This window comes from Acomys russatus, chromosome 25 (assembly GCF_903995435.1).
Source record: "Acomys russatus chromosome 25, mAcoRus1.1, whole genome shotgun sequence".
NCBI classification, from domain to species: Eukaryota; Metazoa; Chordata; class Mammalia; order Rodentia; family Muridae; genus Acomys; species Acomys russatus.
In genome coordinates, this window is record NC_067161.1 from 45,790,706 (window position 1) to 45,811,864 (window position 21,159).

Genomic DNA, 21,159 nt, shown 5'->3' on the forward strand with positions numbered 1-21,159 from the left:
TAACAACAGCTAGCAGTGTCAGCTTATGTCCCAATAACATCTGAGACAAAGTGTAGTGGGAACTCATGGCCCAGTAACGCTTGAGACAAACTGTGGGCTAGGAAAATATTGATACGAGATAAGGCAGTGAAAGACAACTTTGGCATTCTTATTCTGAGGAAGCACATTTTTGAATGCATCTCTGAAGTTATTAGCAGTTGCTGAATGCTAGGAGAAATTACATTATACATATTTTAATGACTTATTCCTGCTTTTTTTAGTTGATTGTCACAGAAACCTCCATTGCCTTTTTCCCCTTCCCATTTTTTCTCCCCTTTAACTTTTGGATCACACAGTATTTTCTGGTTGTGCACCTTCCCTATGGGGTTCTTACTGAGCTCCCACTGTACTTGTATCTCAGATGTTTACCATTGCTGTAAGTGGAGGTCCATAGGGGAATTCAAATTGAGATCTGTGACATCCAGGAAATCGATGTTGAAAATGCTGGGACCACTGGTGGTGAGGTTGCCAAAGCCTGGCGTGGAACTAGGTGGAGTGAGGTCCAGCCATTCCATCGTTTCCCAAGGAGATTCTGTGAAGCTCAGCTGCAGGCCACTGCTGTCCACTGAGGAGGGTGACAACTGTGTATGCATCGGGGAGAGAGGCCCCGGCAAGAGCTCATGGGCGCTGAAGAGGTCTTCAGCAGCCTTCCCCGGGAAGCCGTCCATGATCCCATCAAAAGGAGGCTCCTCACTTCCGATTTTGAGGAGGGTGACGTCGCTCACCTTTCCTATGGGGCTGTGAGAATTCAACAAGACCTCTAGGTGTCCATCGCTGTCAGTGGCATAGTGATCAAAGGAGATCTGGCCTCCTGAGGACGTCTGTTCAAAGGAAGCCGAGGGCTTGGGGAGGACGGTGGTGGGGCTGCGAGAGGACCCGGGTAGCTTTGGGAGTTTTTGAAGACATGAATGGTCTTCTCTGGCATCAGCTGGCATTTCTGTTGGAAAAACCCAGTGGGAATTGTTAAAGCACCCCAAACTGACCATGCCTCATGATGAGCAACACAAATGAGCTTCTCTAAGGACAAATGAAAAGATGATCGCGCTTCCTGCTGACACTTAAGCCCGGCCTTCCCCCACCTGCCTTGTCTCTCCATTTTCTCTTTCCTAAAGCTTCACCAAATACCCTTGCCTTGGAACGTCCACTCTGGGTTTTTTGTTTGTTGGGTTTTTTTTTTCTTTTCTTTCCTTTCCTTTCTTTCTTTTTTTTTTCTTTCCTTCTTTCTTTCTTTTTTTTTTTTTTTTTTTTTTTTTTTTGCTTTTTGCTTTTTGGAGACAGGGTTTCTCTGTGTAGCCTTGGCTGTCCTGGACTCTAGACCAGGCTGGCCACAAATTCACAGCAATCCACCTGCCTCTGCCTCCCAGAGTGCTAGGATTACAGGTATGTGCCACCACACCGGGCTATTTTCAAACCCCTCTCTAGTGGCTTCATTGCTTCCTTCACTTCCGCTGTTAGCTATCACTGGAGGACATTGCATCTTTGGCATAGTCTCTGTTGGGTAGCAACTGTGAGAAGAGCATCAATCATCCCACAGCTATTTTTCTACTGATACTTCCTTTTTACCTCTCCTCAGTGGCTTCTAAGGCAGCCTGTTTCTCTACTGCAGGACTTCCGGTCAGATCTCTTCCGGCTGGAAACAACCCTCCTGTTCACAGCCACTTTGGCAGCTCAGTGTTTCTTATTTTTTTAAAACTACGTTATCATTAGAAGTCACACACTGCTGATGCTGGCTTCTCAGTTCCTTGCCTTTCCCATCCACTCTGTTGGATTCCTTGAGCCTTGTCCTAGCATAGCACACCCTTCCAAGAGCTCCATTTTCAGGAGGATTTCCTGCTCTCTGTCCTTCTCCTTTCCCCTCTCTAGCTCATGTATAAAGTATTCCAGGGGCAAATATTTCTAAGGCACTCTTAGGCACCTAATCCACTGGTTGTGCTGTTAACCACTGCATACCAGTACCTCCCACATCTCTTCTTTCTTTTTTGGAACATATTCTCTGATCCGCTGTTGCTTTCCACCTCTCTGCCCTTCCCTCTTAGCTTAGCAAAACTCTGCACCCTGATAAGATCCCATCTACTTCCTCTTAGGCTGCTCTAAATTACCTAGATGTGGAGTGAGGACAATAATGCAAACGAGCAGAGCCGCAGCCACTTTTAGTTGATAGCATCAAGCTCTATACTTGCACTTACAGACTTGCATTTCTCTATAAAACGTAACTCATTGGTGACGAACTCTGGCTTAGCCTTCCCTAGCCCCTCCCGCTTGCCCTTCTGTGTTCTCACCATTCTGCCTCCCCGACACATGCTGAAATAAAAAGGAGGAGCATCTGGTATGACCAGTCATCTCCCATCGTAAGACTTAAGCACACACATACACCTATACCCATGCCTTTCATCCTCCTCCTTGTTAATGATGAGAAACACCAGTTCTCTTGTCGGCTGTCCATCTCCCTTCCCAGACTACATTCCACCGAAAGGAGGAACTAGTTGTCAGAGAACAGAGCTTAACATGATCCCTGGCACTCAGCCTATGAGGCCTTTGCTGCCTCCTGTTAAACGCCAAACGCTGTTGATAAAAGGGTTCAGCCTCGTGTACTCATTTGTCCTTCACACATGCTCCTTAGGACCTCTGATTCCTTCCTGTGTTTCCAAGCTCCAGGCACACATTCTGTGGTGTTTCTTAAGTGAGTGAGTGAATGGGTTAAAGAATGTGTGGTTGCTTTTACTGCTAAGTTGAGTAACGTTTCGGCATGAATGGGGCATCCGGTGGGAGATGGCTGATTGAGCTTGAGTAACGAGCACGTTTTTTACTATATTCTCGTTTGTTTGTTTGTTTGTTCTTTTCCTTAATTAAGAAGACAGGGATCAGAACAGCAGAAAAATGATGCACCAACAGAACAACATACGTCTAGGGATGGCCTGAAAGGCACCATGCAAAGTACCCGTAAGATGAAGGTGGTGAGGAACCATCCACGGTGGCTTTCCTCTCTGCTAATTAAGCATATCTAAAGCTCAGAGGAAGTGGCTCTACCGGAAGGTCCACCTGGTGGACCTGACTCAGGGTGCCCCTGACCTTGGTTATAAGAAGCCATGTCCTAGAGTGTGCACAGGTGTGGAGGGTCCTGACAGATACTGAGCAAGGCAGTCTTTTTTTTTTTTTTTTAAGATTTATTTATTGATTATGTATACAGTGTTCTTGTCTGCATGTACACCTGCATACCAGAAGAGGACACCAGATCTCATTATAGATGGTTACGAGCCACCATGTATTTGCTGGGAATTGAACTCAGGACCTTTGGAAGAGCAGCCAGTGCTCTTAACCTCTGAGCCATCTTTCCAGCCTGGGCAAGGCAGTCTTACCTCCACTTTCAATGAGGACATCCAGAAGTTCATCCATCTGCTGACTCCGAGTCATTTGCTATAGCAAATTAGCCAAAAGAGAGCAGGGGGGTTAAAAGGCTACAGCTACTTGTGTATAGAGGCACTAGAAGCAGCACTCTGGGGGTTTTAACTAGGCTTGATTACGGATTCAAAAAGGCATAGTTAAACAACTATAACATAACATAAAACTTGAAAGCTTAGTCCTTCTTAGTATGCATTCACTTGTTAATGCAACCATTAACACTATGTACCGCACAGAGCTCTTTTAATCTGTAAAACTAAAACTCTACAACCATTAAATACCATCTTTCATTAGCCCTTTGCCAACACCAGCAGCCACTACTCTCCTTCCTGCCTCTATAGACTTGATGCCTCTTGCAAATGAACTCAATGGTGCTCTACTGTGTGACTCCACCACGTTTTCATTCAGCTACTGGCCATTTGAGTTGTTTCTACCTCTGGCTAAAGTGAATAATATCGTTATGAGCTTAGTTAGACCAGATGAAGGGCTTTTGGTCTATGTTTGACCAAATCTTAGTGTAAACCATACACAGATAAGCCACTGGGCTAGATAATCCACACAGTAAATTGAGAATGAGACAGATTGGAGAGTAAGCCTCAGCTCCTGATTCAAGTCAGTTGTCTGGCAAGTTTCCATCTCAGGATTACACATCTTAATACACAGCATTTAACCTTTTCTTGCTTTGGAAGCAACTTGTGTCTACCTCTGTTTGGCTCCTACAGATGTGGCCCAGGAAGTGGGATTCAGTATTTTTGGTTCCTTTGGCAGAATCTGGGAGTCTATCCTTGTCTTTGCTAACTTGAGTTCTTTTTTAAAAAGATTTATTAATTTATTATTATGTACACAATGCTCTTCTTGCATGTACACCTGCATACCAGAAGAGGGCATCAGATCACATTATAGATGGTTGTGAGCTACCATGTGGTTGCTGGGAATTGAACTCAGGACCTCTGGAAGAATAGCCAGTGCTCTTAACCTCTGAGCCATCTTTCCAGTCCTCATCTGAGTTCCTAAGCATAGTCTTGCTTCTCCTGAGTGTTTTTTTTTTTTTTTTTAATAAGAAAGCCTACTTGGCATAGCATCTTTTTACAGCAAAGAAAACTCTACTGCCTTGGTTTTGGTTTTAGGAGACCAGATATCAAGCAGCACCTGGCACGGATGCTCTTTTCTCAGGTGGGTACATGGGTGTGGCTGTTTAATGTCATATACAAGCTCAAACTGCTTGAACTACCCATCCTCCAGCATCCTCAGAGGCCTTATTTCCAGGAGCCCTCACCTGTGGGTTCCAAAATCTCCAGGTGATCGTCTATTCTAGAAAATGACTTAGTGATTGCACAGAACCTATACCCATCTCCCTGACTTGCAAGTCATCTCTGGAGCTTGCTACCTAATACGATGAGGAAATGGCTCTTGTCCTATGTGGCTTGGGTACCAGTGACAAGAAGGAGGGATATACACTCAACACAGATAGAACAGTCACATTGCCTAACACAACATGTGAGACTTGACCCTTGACACTCCCAATGCACATGCTGGAGAGGTGGGGCAATCTGTGAAATGGCCAGAGGCCGCTTCAAGACAGCCCTTTCATCTGGATGGATTCCACTTCAACATGTGGCAGGCAGCAAGTTCAAGGCTTACTTGTGGGAACTTTCAGGACTTACTTTCCCAGTGTGCTCAGGCCGCGCCTGGTACAATGCAGACACAGAGGGCTGACAATATAAAATCACGTGTGTTTTTCTTTTTGTTGGTTTTTAAATTCTGAAGCTTTACAAGCACAAATGTAAGTGCTGGAGTCAATGACTCTCCTTGCACCTAATACTCAGGTTCAACAACTATCAACACTGTATCAAGGTCGTTGAGTTTTAAGGCTGAGAAGTTGGAAAAGTATAGTATTGACAATTGCTCTCAGAGCTGAGCACCTATCACGTGCCCGAACAATGAAGCAAGTACTAGATTATCCACAGTCCTTACAGAGTAGATACTTTACTTTTCCTGAAGAGAAGTTGAGTGTGCATCCAACCTTAGAAACAGTCGCAGGTGACAGAGTTGGCACTAAGGCCAAGCCTTGTGACTGCCTGCTCAGCCTGTTCTCCTTGAATCGCCCAGCTGTGACAAGTGTTCCTCAGATTATCATGAGCTATAGCCAAGTAAAGGCACCCTAAATGAGTACTATCACAGACCAAAAAGCATTACATACACGTAGCCCTAGTTCAACAAAGAGAACACTTGCCTTTTCTTGTGTTTGGGCAATAGGAATTGTGGCTCACTGTGCCTGCCCAGCACCCAGAACACTGGACCACATGCTACTAGCTTATGGTAAAGCTCAAGTTCAAAATACAATCTGGACTGAGTACACACCATTTTACAATACCATAAGGTTTTTAAAAAGTCATCAGCAGAGCCATCCTACTTTGGAGCTATCTGCACATACACATAGCACTGTTTTCAGCTCATATGGAATACACTTTGCCCACTCAGCTGGGGAGGCCCTACTCAAAGTCAGAATCCGCAAAACATACAATGCCTAACACTACAAAGTCCTGCCTGCTGAGTCCATTTGTAGAACTGGAGAGAACAAACCATGTAGTTACCTGCTTTACTGCATCTTCGTAGGACGGGGGCTGGGTTATCTCTGAAACCGTGGAGCTTGGCTTAGGAAAAGTTGGGGATGGAGCTGAAAACTTGGGCCCCACCTTGTCAGAAGATTGCAAACCAGTCATCTGCAAGCGGATACAATACAGAGAGCAACATTCAATCCATGGGTCCCAAGGGACAATGCTTGTGTTCTAGAAGCCACAGGTCACATTAAAAACAAAACAAAACAAACAAAACCACCAAGTGCTAATAATAAGCCTTAGGTGAGGAGATAGCAAACAACATCTAATAGGTTAACGCCAGTTCATGCCACTGTGGATTCATTCTTAGTGGAGTCTTAACGGAACTCACTAATTTATTTATTTTTCCTAAACTGCACAGTCCCCGTCCCTCTCCCTTTCTTCCTTTGATACAAGGTCTCACTGTGTAACCCTGGCTGTCCTGGAACTTACTATGTAGGCCAGACTGGCCTCAAAGCTTCACCAAGACACTCTTGCCTCTGCACCCTGAGTGCTGGGATTAAAGGTATGTGCCGCCCCACCACACCTAGCAGGTGAACCCTTCTCTCCTAGATGATGAGAAAGGGACGTGAGCTCACTCTAATACAAAGAGGCTCTTTAACCCAGGGATTTTCAGAGTAGTTCATTCCCTGGGTCAAGTCATTCCAAACTGGGTCATTTTCACACAGTAACTGTGAACGTGGTCTTCTGTGCGTGCCTAGTCTGTGAGAGTGTCCATTCCTTAGCTCACATCAGGCATGTGGCCCAGTTATTCCATGCCTGCCTTTTGCTGGGTTATTCCTGTGTTATTCCTCTTGTTGCTCTGGGAACTTGCCACATTCCCACTCCTTTCACCAGTGTATGAGCACCATCTCTACATCCTCTACAGAGACTTAGCTCTGGACAGTTTCCCATTTCTTTATAGGAATTTGTTGTGTACCTGTCTCTGTCTCCAACACTACTCTCCCTCAAGGTCCAATTTCAATCCCCATCCTCACAGAAAAAGGTTTGTTGTCAATTTCTCTGGTACTGACCTTTGGATGAATAACTGGGCTTTTGGGACAAGAGTTGAGCCCAGCACTATGGCCGTTGTCTGCTTGGGTGCCAGAGAAAGACTGGTGGAGGTTGGAAGATGGGGGAGAGAAGCTAGGAGGATGGCCTTCAGGTGCCCCTGAGTTCTGTAGGGAGAAACACGTGACAAATTCAAGACCCCACAGCATACTTGAGTGTGGCTTTGGCTGACACTTCTGGCCCCTGTGTTTTGCCCTCAGGTTTCTGATATTTCCAAAGATTCCTGAATTCTATTGGCAGGTGACCGAATCTAAAAGCTGGCTTTGCACATAGCACCCAGGCATTAGAAACTTCCACTAGCTCTCACATATCCACCACGAGACTCTGTGTACCTCACCTATGTAAGTGTTCAAAGCTCTCCACAACTACAGATATTACCTGGTTCTAGGAGCCCAAATTCTCCTCCTGTAACCTTATATACTCTCCCTACCTGTGTTTTATTCACATGGAATATCTGTTCTCTATTAGACTTTCTTAAAAACTCGTCAGCTTCATGGACAAAAGACAAGTCTACTGACCTCCTGACCTAGCCTTCCCGTTTTTAGAACTAACTTTTTAGTGCCTTCTAGGACTCTACCAGCTTTCACCATTAAGCTCTACCCTACCCACATATTCCATGCTGCATGGCTTAACACCAGAGACCAGTCGTGTTATTTGTTCTTCATGAAACTGCTTCTCTCTTATAATTTGTAAGTAACGAATTATTGTACCATTTTATTTCTCTCCATTAGCACTGATATCCTCGAACTGGAAAATCATGGCCCAAGCCATGCACTAAGGGTTATTTTTAACCTTCGTTGCCTAGGACACCGGTGAGTGCAATAGATGTTTATGAATGGTGTTGATATGCTATTTTAGTCCCGGTTCCTTCCAGTCTATCCTCGCAGGGGTGGGCACCACGGGGGTGAATGTGTTGCTCAGATAGGTTTGTGAAATTCTGTTCTCATCGCCTCTAGCCATGCACCCCACCCTCAGGGTAGCGGCGTTTCATTACAAACTTTAAAAACATCAACTAATCCTGGGCTTCTAGGCAGTTCTAATTCCCAGGACTCATTTTTCTCAATGGCAAATCAAAGCACTAAACTGGAGCCACAGGGTTGCTGTGGCCATGAACGAGATGGCTTCTGTTCATGACTTGTCATCGTACGTGGCACTTAGCAGGCACTTGGCTTGGGTCAGTGTGAGTTGTTTTAGAGTTTATAAGTCTTTGACAATGTGTTTTTCTTTTTCAGATGGTCTTCTAGACCCTTTCCTAATAATCTATTAGTTTAGTGAACAAAAGGAAAGCCTCTGCTAATATTGGGCGTGGCCTTTGAACCCTTAGTTTCACTCGTCTTCTGCAGCTCTTTGTGATGTTTCTGCGTTCTAACTTGCCTTCTAACCCCAGGAACCTTTCACCTGATGCTTCTCCCAAGCTTTCATCCCAAGTATTAACATTATTTCCTCCTTTACCTCTTTCAAGGTTTCTAGTCACGGTCCTGACCCCTTTAGCAGAAGGTGTAAACTTTCACCTTCTCACACTGACCAGCTTTTCTCTTCTTTCTCCATAAGATGGACCACCTATTTCCTCACCACCTAGCACCTGTCTTCCCCCAGAGTAAAGATACTCCCCTGCCCCACCCCCGTAGCCCGGTGACTAGAGGGTGGCGGATAAGTAGGGCCTGAATTTGCAGATAACTATATTGGAAAGTTATACATTGTTGCAAAGCTGTCTAGGAGTGCGTCTGTGCTACAAGGGTAAAGCTGAGGAGTTTGGCACAGAAGCTAAGATTTCCAGACATTTGTCTTCCAAGCCTTCTGAGTTTGCCAACCAGTGATGGGAAGGCTACCCGTGAAGGCTCAAGGACACTAGAGTTAGTGAGGTGGTGCCTAGCTTCTAGGAAACCCTTCCGCGCTTACCTGTGTGCACGCTTGGCTGCTGCTGGGTGAGGCGACCCCATGGTTCTCTCTCTGAGCCCCAGAAGAGGAGGCCAGGAAATAATGGCTGTTGGGCGATGGGGGCAAGCTGATGTGCTGAGGGCTCTTCAGGGCCCCCAGGGGCGAGTGCTGGGGGGAGCACTGGGGGCTAAGAAACGTGGATGAGAGTACATGGGTTTGGCCTGAGGACTCCACACAGTGAGGGAGCAGCTGAGCAGTCTCACAGGCCTGAGGAGGACTGTCAGAGCTGTGGCTCTGTCCCTTTCCAGATGCCTGCTGGGCTGCGAAAGGACAGCTAGAGACGTCTTCCTGCTTGATGCTAGTGGCCAAGAAGGGCAGTGGCTTCTGGTCGCTGCAGCCACTCTTCTGTTTCTGCAGCTGCATCCTCAGCTCTTCCACCTGCCGCTGCTCCTGTCGCAGCTTCCAGGTGAGCTGGTTGATCACCTTCTGTTTCTCCACCAGCATCTTGTCTTTCTCAGAGTCTAGCCCGTCAGGCTCTGAGGGGCCGGAGCCCCCGTTCAGGCTGCTCAGCAGGCTCTCATCCGTGCAGGCGGGCACCGGGGACGCATGTAAGCCGAAGCCAGGTGATGCATCGGTGAAAGTGTCTGGCAGGGACCCAGCGGCCGACAGGTCAGATGAGGCAGGGGAGATGGGTGGGCTGGAGCTCGTGCTGCCAAAGTGGTAGAAGCCTGATGGGGAGGACTGATAACTGGGCAAGGTGTTGGGCGTGACAGGAAAGGTGACCGTCGTGATGTCCCCAAAGTTGGGCACAGGGTTGCCGGCACAATCCTGAAAGGGTCGAAGCCGGTCCACCAGTGCTGTCTTGGTACCTGACACTGGCAAGCCTCGTATTCGAAGCTGTTGTCTTAATTCTGATACCTAAAGGAACCAGGGCTCCGTTAGTGCAGTGTACTTGTGTTTGTTTAAATTAGGGAGCTTTGGGATACACTCATGGGACTTTACAATGCCTATCCACTTCTCGTTTAATATTTTTTAAAAAATAATTTGCTCTGGTTTAAACCAAATTTACCTACTCTTCTTTATCTCCGACTAAATCCATCATAATGTAAAAATATTATGAATTAAAAAACACAGGGAATACGCCTAACTGGTGGAACAAGCCAGCTGAGCTATAAGGCCTGTGCAGAGCGGCAGCTATTCCCATGGCCTCAGACCACCTTTGCCGCCCAACAGGAAAATATTGGCAGCCATCACTAGCCCAGGAATAAAAAATAAAATCAAATATGATACATATAGAATGTATATTATTTAACACCACTGTAAATAAAAAAAAAAATCACACATGGAACCCCTATAGTGAAGGCAATCTGTGCCTTGTTTTTCACAGCTATAGTCATGGGAGTGGTTTTTTTAACCCACTGGTAAGGCCAACCTAGCCACAAGATCTCCAACCCCGTCTCAGCCTGCTTCATTTCTGTAGGAGACTCATGGTGTCTTCCTGAGTTTAAACTCACAAGTCTAACAGTAATCCGCAACAATTATCAGGCATTCCGGCTTCTTCTACCATGCATTCCTCCTCATATCTAAACATACCTGCTCACTGAAGGGTTTGATTAAAAAAAAAAACACAAAATGAAAACAACAACAACAACAAACAAACAAACAACCCCATAGATTATGGGACCATCCTGGAGTTTGGCTTCAGTAGGTCTGGAATAGGGACCACGATCATCCATTTATAACAATTCCAGGGAGACATTTATGTCACTGGTCTTGGATCAGACTTTAAGAATAAGACGTTATGTGAACATACGTTGGAGCGGAGAAGATTGTGTTTTTGCATATGTGACTGTGCCTGAACACAAATGTGTATCTGCTCAAGAGATGGAACCCAGGGCCTTGCACATGGTAGACCAGTTGTCTGCTCTTGAGTTACCCTCCACCTCCTCAGCCTCTGGGCTTTGAGTTTTGTCTTCATTTTTTTTTTCTGGCTGGCCTCTGACTCTCAGTCCTCCCTCTAGCCTCACCTTCTCAGTGTTTGGATTACAGACAGACATACCTCACCATGCCCAGCGATGTGCTGGATCTATTTTAATTTTCGTGACAGGGTGGATAGCAACTGCATATTGAAGAAAGTTCATGATGATAAAACCAGGCCCTTCTTGTTCTTAGCTTCTTAATCCTCAGGGCTTTCTCTTTGAAGTGGGATGTTAATCCCTGCCTTAAACATTTTTGCAAGGGCATACATGAATTTATAAAAGCACGTGGATAGTGCCTGGAAAATGGTTGTGCAATGTAAGGCTATTATTATTATTATTACTATTATTATTATTATACCACTACACATGTAATTAATTATTTTCCACATTCTTATAATGTTCGTTCACAAGTTGTAAACCATGATATATAGACAGGCATGGAAACTAGTTAAGTAAAAATTACTGCAAATGATGGGGTACCAAAGATCCACTAAGATTAAGCTATAAAAGTTTGTTGGCATCATGTGATGAATAATTGTTTATAGTTTACTTATTAACTGAAAGAAAGCTTGAGTTTATGCTGTTTTAAATAACTTAAATAATGCACGTATACATTTAAACTTATATTGCTTATAAAATTATCTAGTGAATGTATGCCAAAGTGTTAGCTAGGGCACTACTCCTCAGTGCATTTTCTAAATAGTCCCTAGAGACACATCACTTCTATGATCAAGGCATGAAACATCTACAGTCCAATGATTCTGTAGAACAGATGAATATGTAAGGAAATCTCTTTTGTGGGGACACAGCTTTTGAACACAAAAGCAAGTAAAGTAATTATAAAAATATCCACAACCCAAATTCAAACTTTGATAAATCAAAAAAACAGACAAACAAACAAACAACCCCCCCATACAAAATGCAAATTAAAATAACAATCCTTGGAAAGAAACCAATGGCAGAATAAATAATAAATTACAAAGACAAGAACACATCAAGTGTGCTTATCATTATAAAAGAGCAAGGGGGTGGAGAAGCAGCTCAGTAGTTTAGAGCACTTGCTGCTCTTCCAGAGGACGCCCAGGTCCCATTCAAGTACCCACACGGTTCCTCACAACCAGCTGTAACTCCAGCTTCAGGGGATCTGACACACTCTTCTGATCTCTGGATACACTTAGCATGCACATGGCACACATATATACATGTGGTCAAAATGCTCATATACATGAAAAAATAAGCAAACAAAAATTAATAAAAAGAAAAAGGCTGAGACCTAAGATTAAAAAATAAGTAAGGTACCTCACTCAACTCTTAAAAAACAAAACAGTTTTTAAAAGTCACATAGTATGTGTGTGTAGTCATTAGCAATTTAAGAAATAGTGCAATTAAAATAAAAGGCATATTTTAATTCACCCAGTGACAAGCAAGTGACTAGAAACCTTTTTTTTTTTTTTTTTTTAAGCAAAGCAGCAGGGAAATAAAGATTGTAGCAAGCTAAAGGACTTTACTATCTTCCTGTTTAGGGTATGTTCCTGCAAGCAGCAGCCAAGCAATGTCTGGGAGCTGGTGAGATGTGCACATGCCCTCCCTCCCACACCACTGAGCTGCGGGCTGCATGTTAACCTGCAGCAGGACCCATGTGGGCACACTCATGTTGGGGTGGCCCTGCTTCAACAGGTGGCTCCACAGCAGACTGCTCAGGAGAGAGAAATCCGGTAATAACCTTCAAGAACTCTAAAAAGTATCAGTGTGGTTTTCATTTGATTTTGTCTGTTTGGGTTTTCAAGACCTGGTTTCTCTGTATAGCCCTGGCTGTCCTGGAACTCCATTTATAGACCAGGCTGGACTCGAACTCAGATCTGTCTGCCCCTGCCTCCTGAGTGCTGGGACTAATAGCATGTGCTACCATATCTGGATAAAAAATATGAATGTATTTTTAACCAGCAATCTAACGTGTATACAGTTATCTGAGAGAAATAATCAGAGAAGATAACAGATGTATATACAGAGGGCATTGAAATACTATTCTCAATAGTGAAACACTTGGCAGCAAGTTAAACGCCCAGGAGCGGAATGCTAACTAGGTTATGGGGTGATTGGCTGTTATTAAAAATATAACTTTTATTGAACATTAAAAGTTATGGAAAATGTTCATGGCGTGTTAAGGAAAGCATGTCAAAAATTTATGGGTGGCATAATTTTTTTTTTTAAGTAGCTGCTGTCAAACACAATGTGTTCACATACATTTCAGGGCGGAAGAAGCATAAGGCCATATTTTCTCCGGCTCTTGTCTATTAAAATGCCATTTACTTTACACTACAGGATCAGGTTTCAGCTTTTTCTTTCTTTTTTTTTAATGTTTCAGTTTTAAAATGCCATGATACAATCAACTAAGAGCTGCGGGGGAAACCCCACAGCCACTTGTGTTGTGTCCAGCTGTTTCTCCTCACGGTCTTGCTGGACAGCTTTTTTGTTTTTTGTTTTTGTTTTTGTTTTTTTTTTGTTTTTTCCTTTTAAATTTCCTGGCTTGGAAAAAAAATGCAAGATGGCAACCCATTATTGTTTTAATTTTGAGTTACTAAAAATTAATGAGTTCGACACTTATTTTTAGAATCTGTTCTTGCAGCGAATAATCTAGGCTACATTATTAAATAATGCAGATCACAGTCTAAGATAAAATGAGTACGCGTTGAGTTCAGTTCCCTTAAAATTCCTGATTATCGGCTGTGTGGGCTTGCTTGAGATGACGGCGTGAACATGCATACCTCACTCTGTTTTCACTGGTGCTCTAATTATTGGTAACTTTAAAAATCACTTATTATGGAAAACCCTAACGTACTCAAGAGTAGGTAGCACAAAACTTCCTTCCTTTTCTTCTTCTCTTAAATTGTTCTGAGTCAAATTATATAATTTAATTGGCACGACTCTTTGTGTCTATCTCCAGATGAAAAGCAATAACAATATATAGATCACCTTAAGGTGGACAATTTCTTAATTTCCACCAGATATTTTTCCCAGTTTTCAGAGTTCTTAGTTCCTTCCCTTTTCTCTCTCACATTTAATTCATTTAGAAATAAGATTTTTAAAAAGTCAATGTACTATGAAAAACCACTAATCTCTCTGTTTCTCTGTAGGCCAGAGGTCAACCTCAGGTCCTCCCCCTTCCCTCTTCCCTCTCTGACAGGGTCTATCACTGTCCTGGAGGTTGCACAACTGAATTAGCCAGGCTGGCCAACGAGCCCAGGCATCCTTCTGTATCTGCCTCCCTGGTGCTGGGGTTGCCAGTGTGGTACCCTGCACACATAGGCCCTGGGGACCAAACTCAGGCCCTTACACTTATATGGCAAGCACTTTATTCACAGGGCTATCTCCCCAACTCTGATACCTCTACAAGGAGAAACCAGACTCCTCTTTACTTTTTTGTTTGTTTGTTTGAGTGTGTGTGTGTGTTTGTTTGTTTGTTTGTTTTGAGACAGGGTTTCTCGGTGTAGCCTTGGCTGTCCTAGACTCACTTTGTAGATCAGGCTGGCCTTGAACTCACAGTGATCCGCCTACCTCTGGTGAGTGCTGGGATTAAAGGCATGCGCCACCACACCCAGCTTTCCTCTACTTTTATACAGTGAAACATTTACTAAGGAAACACCACCTATATCCTGTGTCACCTCCTGATCACCTCCAGAATTCCCTCTTTTCCAGAATTCCCTCTTTTCCATCCTCCTGCAAATGTGAGTGCAACGTGAGCGGCCTTCATCCCTCTTCTCGCCCCAGCACTTCTTTCCTTCCCACTCATCTTTCTCTCTCTCTCTCTCTCTCTCTCTCTCTCTCTCTCTCTCTCTCTCTCTCTCTCTCTCATGGTCTCATTCACTCTTCTAGTTTCAACTTTGCTCACTTAGCCAAGGATTCTAAAGTTTATGACCCTGTGTCCTGCAGCACATCTGTGCTGAGTGAATTACTGTGCTTCTTATCACAGAAATGGGCTAGGTCTTCTCTTGGTCACTGTTCAGCATTTCCAACTGAATAAGCTTGTCACTGGTCCTTTTCTTTGAACCCTACAATTCTGTTCTTGGTATAAGTTCCACAAGACTCAAGGACACATGTCCCCACACACCAAGTGAGAGGTCAAATCCAGCCAAGCTTCCTCCCTTCACTCTTTCGCTTCTCATTTCTCACAGTATCGGCAAAGCCTTTGCGAGCATCAATGGAACCCCATCTCATCGCTTGTAAATTGACTACCTTGCCTGTCGTTGAACCTCTTTAAGGCTCTGGCTTTTTATTTTTAAGTTTTAAAAACTGGGCCAATAAGACTACCTTACCAAATAGGAATTTACGTCAAGCGGCTAGTTAAAAATGCTACTTACTGTCTCCACCACCACCATATTCTTGACCTATCCTAACTATGTGATTGTCACCAACCAATGATTCCGAGATTAGATACAGAGGAGGAACCACCTTTGGGTGCTCCCTTCTCCCTAATGCCACCAGCACTTCTAGACTATGTCTTCTCTGGGGCTCTCCAGCCCTCCTAATCCAGGACTCTTATGCTTTAATTACTTAGGTGCAAATAATAATAATAATAATAATAATAATAATAATAATAATAATAATAATAATAACAACAACAACAACAACAAGTGATGGTAAAATAAACATCATGTAGAGTCTACTGCTTGGCAATTGGTAATTACACACGTTTAGCTTCAGCAAGCACATCTATGCTGCCTTCCATCTCCAGAACTTTCTTTTCATCCCAGCTTGAAACTATGTCCACATTAAGCAATTACTCCCTATGGTCCTTCTGAGATGGTCCTGGTGACTTCCATTCCACTTTCTGTCTTTCTGCCTATTTACACATGAGTTAAGAAAACTCGTCAGGTATCTGACCTGGCTTATTTCACTTAGAATAATGTTTTCAAGGTAAGATGGCCTCTTTTATCTCTCTGTATTTATGAATGAGGAATGGAAGGGCTGACCTCAAAGTTCCAAAAGAGCATCATTACGTGTTTAGCATCTTTATCTAGGTGTGTAGATGCCAGGAAAAAACAAGCTTAGTGTGACCTGTAGAAGAACCAGAGGAACCTTTGATATCAGGGTGTATTTTATTGGCTCTTGGCAGCCATGGGATATTTTTCAATTTGAAATAATTGCTATAACAAATTTATAGCTGAGGGTTAAAACGGGAGATGAAGGCAATAATGAAGACTGATAATGGAGAAATAGCCAGGATTGGCCCAGGGAAGACTATGAGGATTGTTAGGATTAAGATGGTTTTTGGAGTGTGTAGAGTGGGAACCAGACAAAGGAGCTCCATCACTGACAGTGTGATGGGGGAGGGATCATGTCCGTACACTGCAGAAAAATGTATCCGTTCTGCTCAGTCCTGATGGGAGACTGGACAGAAGGGTGAACATGTTAGTCTTGAAGACTGCTCTGAAACATACCAAGGTCAACTAGAAACCCAATATTATTTGAGTGGATATAGATCCCTGTGGTTTGTGAGCTGTAATAAGTTGCTGGCATGCATGTGCCATTTAACAAGCTGTCACTTCAGGGAAGACGTCACCAGACTTGGAAAAGTAAAAGAACAGGGCATTGTTTTAAATTATATTATTGCCAGTGGGTTACTAACATTGTTTCTTATTCAGTGAGGACCAAGATACTTATTTAAGAATATCTGTATTGGATAAAATGAACTAAAAATCACTCAAATTCCACAAGTATACTCACCATTTTCTAATAGAAAGGCTACATTAAAGTTTCACTTTTCTGAGGTATAGGGGAGGGAGGATGGGACTGGGAGGAGAGGAAGGATGGGGCTACCACCAGGATGTAAAGTGAATGAATGAATGAATGAATGAATGAATGAATAAATAAATAAATAATACAAACTCAAAAGTGAGCTGGGTGTGGTGGTGCACAACTTTGATCCCAGCTCTCAGGGAGGCAGAGGAAGGCAAATCTCTATGAGTTCAAGGCCAGACTGATCTACAAAGTAAGTCCAGGACAGCCAACACTACACAGCGAAACCCTGTCTGAAAAAAATCAACCCCTCCAAAAAACCCAAAACAAACAAACAAACAAAAAAACTCAAAAGCATTAGGAAGAAATATGGACACATTAGCTATGTGGATTGTTTTTAGCTATATGAAGAGCAATTCCCATGGTTTCCATTTCCTCGTATTTCGCCAAAAATTGTCATAGGTTTATCATGAAATTGAGCATTGCTTTAGAACATTCTGGAAGCTTTATATGCTGCACACCTCTGCTCTACGCTAAGCTCTATCCCTACTGGTTCTTGGTAACTTAGTTATGCTGAGGGGGCACTATAGAGTGTAGCTAGGAGCTTGAACAGCCTAGTGAGGCTGAGACAGGACCTGCAAGTTTGGGTTTGGCCTCTGCACCATAAATTCTGCAACACCCTTGGATTTCTACCACACTTTCTCCCACTTCTACTTTTTTTTTTTTTTTACTTAAAATGTCAGGTGGCAAAGAAACTAGTGACAACATACAGCTGAGCTCATTTTTTTTTTTTTTTTAAGAAAAAAAATCAGATCAAATTGTATACCTTAAGATCATCCAGGTTTGGTGGAAGGGGGCCTGGTTTGAGAGCACAGACACCAGTTTGTCCAGAAAGACTGTTTTTGACAGGGGACAGAGGAGTGCTGCTCAGCGGTGCTGAGGAAGGATTCGGATTTCTGACCATCTGTTCGTTTGGTTCTCTGAAAAACAAAGAGGCACTTACAGATACAATCAGTTCAGTGCGGGCTATGCTTAAGACAAGTCACAGAGCAATTCCCTATAAGGATCAGGCAGGTAAAGAAGAGGAAGGGAGAAACAGTAGCCTGAATGAGACAGCAAATTGCAGAAAACTTCCCAAATTCATTTTGAGGACACAGAAAGGAGTTGACGGAGCCTGGGGTGTAGAGGTCACGGGTATGTGCATCCATGACCCAGCCAAGGCACTATTCTGGAGAGGCCTGAGTGGGCTGTAAGACTCTTAATGATGCTAAGATTTGGGTATAACTGAAACTGTGCCCCGAGGGTGGCCAAAGGCAGGTGAAACAAAGCTCATTTTAACTGTGTGGGTGAGGATGCTGACCACCTGGAGTGTGAACAGAACCTTGCAATTCAGGCACACAGCCTGGGCATAGGGACCAGTCTCCAAAGCCGACACTCGGATCCTTAGCAGCGAGCTTGAACTGCCAGAAAAGTCAATTCTGCATTCTTATACATTCCACGGTTTAGTTTGGCGATGCCAAGCTTTTCCCTTTCCTCCAAAGAACCTTGCCTTATTTGCTTCCTCTTAGCCCTATGGTCCTGAAAAAATGTGTGCATGGTTTTCTAAAGATAGTCCATAGTCTGAACATGCCGGACAAGGTCGCCATGTAAAACAAGGTACACCCTTCAGAGAAGCCATCCTCCTCCTTTGCCCCGAAGCCTCCACCCCAGCTCGACGCACTCACTTGAGGTGTGTTTGGTGCATCGCAGGGTAGCTGAACCGCTGCTGCTGCTGCTGCTGCTGCTGTTGCTGCTGCTGTTGCTGACTGAGAATCTGCAGCTGCAGGAATAGTTGCTGTTGCTGTAGCAACCGGGCATAGGCAGAGTCCATGGGTGGGGGGGACTTCTCTGCCTTCTGATCTGGGGGAATATACTGGTGGTATTTGAGCTTCTTCACCTTTGGTTTGGGGTCCTTGGGCTTTTTGTGGCGGTTCTTACTATCACCCAAAGACTTGGCCTGCAAAGAGAAGGGAGATATGACCCGTGGTTTAGGTGGCGGTTAGGAGGTTTTTCACTCAAATCCCGGGGATACAGTAAGGCATGGCACATAGTTCCCAACAGCGTTCGTGTATCAGATGAGCATTTCTGTGGCTAAACCATCCCCCCACCCTGCATGGCACATGGGCACCTTACACCTTGCAACGGGCTCTTGGAGCTTTGCTGGAGTAGAGTCCAGTGGAAGTCAAAGTTTCGGTGGCCTATGTAAAACCTATAGATAGCTTAGCACTCCTTTGTGAGGGTCGCTCCTGAGAGTGTATGCAAGCACCTCATGTTAAACTCATGGTAAGTTGACTTGCTAATGACACGAACTTAGGTGAGGTTGGCACTGTGGTTCTCAAAGTCAAGCACACCTGAACACTTTCCTTCCCTTTACCTTCAAAAGTACCCATAGGTGGCAGGAAGCCACACCCTCTGAAATATGGTTCTTTGCTATGGGGAGGGCTACCCAACCACTGCACTGTTTCCAAGAGTTACTCGTCATACAATCTGATCTGCACACAGTGAGGAGAGTTAAGAACACAACTTTGGGAATTAAAAGAAATGTGTGACGATTATATATAAGACTATTATATCTAAATTTCATCACATATAAGGTGAAGAAGATATTTACTGCTCAATATAAAGATCCTAGACAGGTCGCCATAGGAGCTGCCTTAGAAAGTAAAGGCACTTACTGCCAAGCCTTGAGTTTCACTCCCAAATTCCAAAGTAGCGGGAAGACCTGACTTCCACTGGTTGTTCCTGACACCCATATGCTGTGGTACGCATGCATGTGTTGTGACGCATGCACACACACACACATGCATTTTTTTAAAGATCACAGTAACAAGTGTCCTTGTGAAGGATAATTTTATACATAACCTCTGGAATTGAAAGGTCTGCATATGCTAAGAGATAATAAGTCTATTATCATCGATCAGAAAAAAAATCCAGATCAGAACTCTTTTTCCTCCAAACTTTTTTTTCCTCCAAACTTTTTAAACTCTACTTATAAAACTATTGTTTATGTCTAATTTTTTCCTTTTGAAAAATTTTTATTTTTATTTAATTAATTTATTCAGATTACAACTCAGTTGTTATCCCATCGCTTTTATCCTCCCATTCCTCCCTCCCGCTTTCACCCTATTCCCCTCCCCTAGGTCTATGACTGAGGGGGGGCCTCCTCTCCACTATATGGTCATAGGCTATCAAGTCTCATCTTGGTAGGCTGCTTATCCTTTCTTTGAGTGCCACCAGGCCTCCCCACCAAGGGGAGGTGGTCAAATATGGAGCACCAGAGTTCATGTCAGAGTCAGTCCCCGCTCTCCACTTAACTGTGGAGAATGTCCTGTCCATTGGGTAGATCAGAGCAGGGGTTTGATGTTTACTATTGTATTGTCCTTGGTTAGTGCAATAGTTTGAGCAGACCGCCTGGGCCCCGATCCACCCATCACAATGTTCCAAATTGGATCTTATAAAAGGTGATTGAAAGGGAAAGCACGGGTGTCAAATAGAAAGGAAGGTGTAGTACCATCATTGTACAGAAGAGGGAGCTCCTGAACAGCTGGCAGGTCCAGTGTCCAGAGGCTGCCTCCAGACTTCAACCACAAGAAGCACATGTGAGTGTGCCTGCCAAGGAACCTACAACGTTCTTATTCTGACTCCAGCACCCTATAGCTGCAGGCACTTGTGTTAACCAAGTCTTTCTTTTGGAGACTACTGAATAATGATTGGGAGCATTCCTGTGAGCTTGGTAGCTTTATTTCTCCAAACTCATCATTCGGTCGGTCTTCTAATTAATCAATTAGACTTATGTAGACTTCTGTAATTAATCAGAGTGTCTGTAGGGTCTGGCGACCAGCTCCCCCCTGCACCTCAGGCCTCATCCCCTCAGACTTGCTTTGACTTGGAGGAGGGTTAGGGTTGTCTTTGTTCCCCTATATTGCCTCAGTACAGGTATCAGGAACATTCCAGAAGACAGTGTGTGGGCACAGGGGATACTTGGGCTGTATTTGCATGTTTGTTTTTATCTTTACAAATCACAAGACACAGGAGATTCACACGTTCATTTTCCTGAAAGTGGGTCAGGGATGGATCTACTGTGGTGTTCAAGTCCCAGGTTGTGGGATTGATCAACTGAAAAATGGAAGAAGGTACCCTATAGCTAGAAATCCCAAGACTTCCTAGTGCATTACCAACTCAAATCTTCACGCGCGCATGTGCGCACGCACACACACACACACACACACACACACACACACACACACACACACCCCTTTACCAAATTACAGAAGACAGATCCTCATCAGAGGGCCCAGGTCTCCTCTCCAGCTGTGCAACCACTTGCCTCTTTCCCCTGCAGTTTGCTGCCACCTGCAACAACCTTGCTGACTAACTCCAGCTCAGGTTCAAGCTGGCTCCAACTTGGAAAGTTTGTGTGC

The 21,159-nt window shown here is 44.1% G+C and overlaps 1 protein-coding gene across 1 annotated transcript in view; it reads right to left on the reverse strand.

The window, feature by feature from the left end:
• Window positions 1–21,159, reverse strand: part of Myocd (myocardin) — a 95,855-nt gene continuing 74,696 nt past the window's right edge. The window contains exons 8-14 of the mRNA XM_051167352.1: window positions 18,424–18,695; window positions 17,526–17,679; window positions 9,006–9,902; window positions 7,070–7,213; window positions 6,033–6,161; window positions 3,396–3,453; window positions 1–976 (exon numbers count right to left, since the gene is read on the reverse strand). Of these exons, the coding sequence (XP_051023309.1) occupies window positions 405–976; window positions 3,396–3,453; window positions 6,033–6,161; window positions 7,070–7,213; window positions 9,006–9,902; window positions 17,526–17,679; window positions 18,424–18,695 (2,226 nt within the window). The 3' untranslated portion in view covers window positions 1–404. The remainder of the gene's footprint in view (window positions 977–3,395; window positions 3,454–6,032; window positions 6,162–7,069; window positions 7,214–9,005; window positions 9,903–17,525; window positions 17,680–18,423; window positions 18,696–21,159) is intronic.